Consider the following 6,818-nt stretch of genomic DNA (forward strand, 5'->3'; position numbering starts at 1 on the left):
CTGATTGGTTATATTACAGACTATGTTGGAAGGTTAAAAGATTGAGAAAAGATCCCGTTTCACCTTCCAAATAAGCCAAACATGTTCACATTTGTGGTGGGTGTTGGTTGTGTTTGAATTTCAGCTGAGGTCACAGCTGTACAATTAAAACTAGAGACTTCTGCATTAGGGTGTTGAGGAGGTTATATGTGGTAGTAGAAAGGCATTAATTACTCTCACAGTGTATACCCTAATCACTGACATTTACTTGGGGTAGAGAGGTTACTGTAATCGATTTTGGACAACAAAATATTATTGATACTTCATGTCAGTGAAAAGCAGATAATTATATGAAACATATTTTTTAACATTTTTGTAACATTTGCATGTGGTAGCCTCCAGAGGCTAAATGAACAAAGATCACTGAATCAGAAACATAGCATATGTTGGTCAGATAGTGGTGATGTCTATAGTACGGTCTCCCCAGGGAGTCTTGCCACCATCCATTCCACTGGCTTAACTTATCTCTGCTTCTAAACCTGATAGGAGGTTTGGGCTTGCTTGTCAAAATCATGCAATCAGTCACTGATCAGTGTTAATGACATAATTGTAGACCTGGGTCTTTGACTTATACAGTAACTTCAACATGTAACCATTCTGACTTCCAAAGGAGTGTTTGTGTGGTGTGGGTATGAGGATCAGTCATCTGTGGTCTGATAAGCTTGGCCTTGGCTGCAGGGGACTGCATGGCTGTATGTGAAGGAGTCAGTTGTCCCTGAGAATTCACAGGTGTTAGGTCCTTAGAAAGTGTGTGTTGTGTTATGAGGAACTTAAATGGCGATGGCCTTCTTCTAAATTCTTCTCTGAAAACATGTGGTTGTCACAGACACAATGGCTTGTTGGGTGCTGATCTCAACAAGGTCCTGCTCCTCTTAAGGCAGTAAAAGGGTTTTGTGTAATGCGAAGCAGTCCCTTCTCACCTAAAACAGATCTTTGTTGTGTTCCTGGGAATCTGTGAAGGTGTCTGCAGGCTGAGGGGGAAGGTGAAATAGTTTGAAGTCTCAGAGTCTACTGGATTTGTTACAACATTTACTAAAAGTAGTGCAACACATCTGTGACTGTCCCACCCTCTCTTCCCTAATTAGTCCAATGTGCTGATGGAGCTACGGAAGTGGAAGCTGGCCTTCATGGAGCAGCACAAGCTGGAGATGAGGAAAGAGAGCGAGAGGTATGCAGCCCAGACAGCTGGCCTGAAGTCAGAGCTAGACAGCCTGAAGGGACTGCTACACACCTATGAAATTTCCAACCAGAGAAAAGATGAGGTGACTGCATGTGCATTTATTTGCTTAATTCCAGTGCGTGGTGTGCTGGTTGGTTGAACACATATTAAGTAACAAGCTGAAATTTAGTTTCCATTGTTTTGAAATTTTGGTTTAGGGCTGTGTGGGCTTAATTCATGTCCAAGCTATCAACCCCATATCACCATGATTCTCTTTTAGACTGACAGGCTTGTTGTGTTGTTGATCTTACATCAGGTAATTGCAAACCTGAGCCAGGTGTTGGAGAGACAAAAAGAAAAGCTTGAAAAGATGAGGGCCTTCACCCACTGGAGACTTCAGCACACGGAGGCCAAAGAAGAGGTATACAGCTGATGTGGTTTTTGTCTCTGGTTCAGAATGGATTTGCAGTTGGATGGAATGCTTAATAGGCTTTTGTACAGGATGTAAAAACCTCCCCTGTTGCCAAACTAAATTTCATAGAATTCGTGATGGAAGTAGCATATTTACATGATCTCTCACAGAACATTCATGCTTGCTTATTGTTTGGCATACAGGGGAAAAAACTATCATTATTTTTACTTAACTTGATTTCAAAAGTATAAACAGGATCAAATTTGAATAGCAATAATCTGTTCAAGTAAGATACGCTGTATGGGAAATACTGTATGCACTGGATAACATTACAGTATTGTAGTAGTGTGTGTGTGTGTTGAACCAGAACATAATAAGAACATTACATGTAATATCTCAACATCATGAATCAAAGTAATTTAGTAGTACAATTTCAGTTTTTCTATTTTTTAAATTTTCTTGCAGTGTTTCAGATACATTGATTTACGTGGATGGTGGTTTAAAATAGGCTAAATCATATTTCATTGTTGTGCTGTGCATAGCACATGTGTTTGATTCATTTGGAATATTCATTGGTTTCAACCAGTGCTGCTGAAGCAGCAAAAGAGGGTCAGGAAGAGAGAGCTGAAGAGTGATGTAGGAGGAAGGCAGCAGCCAACATGCTACTGCTGTGAGAGAGCTAGTGCAGAAGGGACAGATCAGATGAACAGTGCAATAGCACTATAGCATTGCTATATTTAATTTTAAAAAAATTATGAAAGTGTGACACCCCCCCCCCAAAGCTATCTCCACAATAAGAATTTAATCCTGTGTTTTTTGAGAAATTGATAAAAGATGACTGTAGTGAATGGTTTGTAATGTTGCTTGATTACTGTCAATACAGTTTAATGGTTTATGCAAATGATCAGTCTCTGCATGAGTTACCAACCCATCAACCCATACATCACTATGTCACTACACAGTGAACATGCATATGCCACGTTTTTACACAAATGTCTTCTCTTACAGAAATGATAGACTTGAAAACTGCTGAACAGTCTGTTGTTTCTAATACCATACTGTATACAAACAAAGCTTGTAAAATATTGATGACACATTTGGGTTCTTTTAACCAAATTTGTTAAAATGGCAATTTAAATCGAGTCATGTTCTTTCTAAACCATGACACAAAATGCACCACAGGAAAACTGTAGTGCATCTGCATAAAACTGAATTGTGGGCATAATTATTTTCTTGTGAATATTTCCATGGTGTTGTTTCCCTGCCAGGCTCATGCTGCTCAGGTAGCACAGCAGCACTACAATCTGCAGCTGAAGAAGAAGGTGTGGTTAGGTTGGCACTCTCTGGTTCAGAAACACTGGAAAGTCAAGGTGGAGCAGGCTTGCCGTGCGAGGGCTGAAGAGGTCTGCGCTTGCCTGTCTACAGAGTATGAGGCTAAGCTGGCAGAGGTAAATAAATGGGTGAAGGACCTGCATATGAAACAGTATGTGTATGGTGATGCTGCACTGCTAATTTCATACTTGACTCTGCCTCGCTGTGGTATTTTACCACAGGACTCTCAGCACTCTGTAGTCATTAAAATACATTGCCAAGTCAAGCCAGATTTTATTTATATAGCCAAATATCGCAAACTGTTACCGTGATTTATTAGTTTCTCACATAAGTAAATACATTTTCCAAATGTTTCTTCAGTAAATTGTTAGACAGCTTATAACTTCAGTAAATTATTGGACAGCTATACAATATTAGTTCTTGTTATTTTATTTCAAATTGAATGTGCTGAAGTATAAAGCTTGAAAAACAAAAAATATGTAACTGTCTGAATACTTACAGTCTGCAGATAGAGGTGTTACAGGAATTGGAAATGAATAATGGTTAATTAGCAATAACAGTGTTATTTATGGTATTACAGATGTATGAACCAACATCAGGTGGTGGTGTCAGTTTTATAGAAACAACTGTTTCTGTACTCTGTTTCCACAGCACTGTGAGGCTATAGAAAAGGCCCATGCAGAGATCCAGAGACTCCGATTAGAGCGAGAGCGCTATGAGGAATCTATGAAGAAAGCCTTCATGAGGGGTGTATGTGCACTCAACATGGAGGCTCTCAGCATGTTCCACACTACAGAGGAACGACCAGAACAACCTCCAGTTCATGATCAGCAGCATGGTCTGTAACAGAATAACAGCACAAACCTATTTTTAGATAATATCCATCTTTTTAAACAACTAGCATGTTAAAACTTGCACTGCTACTGTCATGGGTAAAATCAATGCACAGAGAAAATTACTGGAGTGCCAAGAATCATTTATTGAACAATAGGGCGAGATACAGGATCACCTTGTTAGTTTTTAGTCTTAGTCTCGCTGCAGAGGAAGTCAGGTCGTCTGCCACACGTCTTCTCTTCTCCCTGGGTTTTCATGCACACACGCGCCTGACCAATTCTGTTGCTAACTTTATTCCCATCTCTCGCTTCCTGTCGTCGTTCCCCCAATTGCGTCAACCCCTAGACTCGCTTTTCTTTTTCGGAAACACCCTGCAAGATGTTCTGAACAACCAGAAGGCCTGGCCGTCCCAGCTTCCCATCAGAGTGCAGCACACGCACATTTCTATTGAATAACAGGTCAATGCCTTTGCTGCTGTTACACTAGAATAACCCATTGTTCTATCTCACATTACATGTTAAGCATTAACTTATTTGTTTGTTTTATCCGCTACACTACCCTCATCACAAACCTACTTAAACAGACCTATAGGCGTTGTTAGCCTTGTCAATTTGCCATATTGGTTCAATGACACTATCCAAACAGAAACCAACAGACAAACACTATATGTCCAATAAGAGTGCAGTCTTGTTCTGTGTAGATTTTAGGGATGGGCATTTCAAGCTAAAATGCTATTTGATATTTGCTGAAAAACTATTTTTGTAATGTAACTATCATGAATCTGGGCCCAGACAAGTGGTAGAATATCTGAGGCCAACAAGAAGTACAAAAGCTCAGCTGTGGTTTGTGGACCACTGAAATGACTAATTGCCCTAAGAACACATAGTATTATACCATTATCACCACACAGTCCCACTGACACCAGTCGGGAGATATCTATGGTGCTATGCCATTAACACCAAAGTCACACCCTGCCATCAGCATGTTGCACCAACAATTAGTGTTGTCAGTGATGATGTTTGTACAAGCTAATATCTCTGCACTACTGCCAGTGCTATTTACTGAATCTGGGTCACAGGAGGCTTTGACAGCACCTCTCCACATTAAGACGAGGTTTGGAGCAGATTTCTACAACAAAAATATTGGAAAAAGTTGCATACTGTAGCTGTAATGATCAGCCACAGTTTCATTCCGTTTAAAAACTGTATTAATATAGCTTCAAACAAGTAAGAGGTAATGAAGATATTCATATTCCAACAAAGATTAATCATTAGTTTTGAGAATCAGAAAGTGGAACCAAAAGGAAATAACCAGATGGAAAGACTTTTCCTTCACAGGATGCCAGATGTTAAGATTTCCTAATGCACTGCTTAGGAAGATCCCGACCATTCGTCCAACATTGAGCTCTACTAAGTGGTTTTCTGTAACAATAATTAACTTGTATCAAAAACATGCGATCTGACTCAGTTTACGTTGTTTTTTTTCTTTCTCCAGATCCTCTGCCTCCTCAGGATGAACCTGGCTCTGCTACACTGGCTCAACTTCAACCACATTCAATTTCTTCTGCACGGTTCAGCCCAGTCCACTTTGACCACCTGGACCCTCCCACACACAGTGAAGAGCATATGGTAAGACAGCTTCTAAGGAAAGATCACGTTCTTCTTAAATCTCTCATGGGATCAGTCAAGCCCAGTTTGCATATTTGTCTGTACCTTAATATTGTTGCAAACTCTGGCTTCACACTCATCTCATGTAGATGCCAGAGCAACACAAGTATTTGCACAGAAGTGTTGCTTTTGCACTTCCTTCAGTCTGTTTTTACTGTATATTCTGCACTGTGACTCCTCATTTTCCTCAGGTGGGCTCTGGTGCCCCCATGTCCAGGTCAGAAGTTTTCACCCACCCTACAGTGGTGCACAGCTCACTTCCACTTGGGGGCACCGCAGGTTCTCACACACAGGTTAGCATTAGACTCGTACTGTAGATCTATAGGCCCTGGTACGCTGGGTTACAAGTAATGACATTTGCTTCACAATATTTACTGTATGTATAACTATGACGGTAATTATATATTCAAAATAGTTATTAACTTAGTGACCGGCAACACAGAATGAGTCAGGTTTTATTTAAAACTAAAATACAGTCCATTTTAAAACAGTCTGTACTACAGTAATCACCTTTATACATGATGTCATTTTTTTCAGGTCAGTGGTCGTGTCATAACAGCAAGTCAACAAAAACCCTCAAAGACTGTAACCGCTCGCATTGCTGCACGACCTGATGTTGGTAAAGCTGCACGTAGCAACCTCCAGGTGATGGGTGTGGTTCCACCTATGAGTTCTGTAATAGTTGAACGCCATCATCCTGTTACACAGGTATGGTTCAGTGCGCGTCAATACCAAGTATTACTATTTGTCTGCTATTACATATCTTTATACCAGTAGTTATATATAAATAATAATAAAAATTTATCAAGAAAAGAATAAACTGTATGAATTTAAAATTTCTTCTTTCATTCTTTCAGCTCACCATCGGTCAGGCCACGGCTGCTAAATATTCTCGTTCCTCCCAACAGGGCCAGCGCTCCGCCGGAGGCAAAGGCTCATCCAGAACACACAGCAGCACGTGCCATGTACACTCCATTAAAGTAGTTGACTGACCACACACACACACATCTTACATAAAGGGTTGCTTCCCTAAACTAGATTTAAAATATAACACATCCTATGAAACATTCGTAAGAAGACTTATCTTAACAATTTCCAGCCCATTTTAGATTGATATCTTGCTGTCTATGTTTTAAGCACTTCCTGAGCAAAAGGATTTTTTTTTTCTTTTCAGGAAAGTACTGCAGGTGTTTAGAAATGCATCTGTGAATGTTTGTAATTGTTGTTATCACCTACTTGACAGTTTAGAATTGCAAAATGGATATTTATTTCTGTGAAAAATTATTTTAAATTTTGCACAGGTGAGACTGTACTGTTTAAAATCACATATTTTAAATCTTTCATTAATGATTACTGCTGAAAACCAAGGTTGGTT

At 39.8% G+C, this 6,818-nt stretch overlaps 1 protein-coding gene across 3 annotated transcripts in view; it reads left to right on the forward strand.

Moving 5' to 3' along the window:
* The window catches only part of poc5 (POC5 centriolar protein homolog (Chlamydomonas)), a 9,248-nt gene extending 2,436 nt beyond the window's left edge, over positions 1-6,812 (forward strand). For 2 of the 3 annotated variants that reach the window (XM_020594289.1, XM_020594291.1), the window contains exons 6-13: positions 1,125-1,301; positions 1,515-1,619; positions 2,879-3,058; positions 3,594-3,780; positions 5,271-5,404; positions 5,635-5,736; positions 5,981-6,151; positions 6,301-6,812. In XM_020594289.1, coding sequence (XP_020449945.1) covers positions 1,125-1,301; positions 1,515-1,619; positions 2,879-3,058; positions 3,594-3,780; positions 5,271-5,404; positions 5,635-5,736; positions 5,981-6,151; positions 6,301-6,435 — 1,191 coding nt within the window. In that variant the 3' untranslated portion in view covers positions 6,436-6,812. The remainder of the gene's footprint in view (positions 1-1,124; positions 1,302-1,514; positions 1,620-2,878; positions 3,059-3,593; positions 3,781-5,270; positions 5,405-5,634; positions 5,737-5,980; positions 6,152-6,300) is intronic. The other variant, XM_020594290.1, reaches the window with a different exon arrangement.
* Positions 6,813-6,818: the final 6 nt, after the last annotated feature.

This window comes from Monopterus albus, unplaced genomic scaffold (assembly GCF_001952655.1).
Source record: "Monopterus albus unplaced genomic scaffold, M_albus_1.0 scaffold23.1, whole genome shotgun sequence".
In the NCBI taxonomy this organism is placed as follows: Eukaryota; Metazoa; Chordata; class Actinopteri; order Synbranchiformes; family Synbranchidae; genus Monopterus; species Monopterus albus.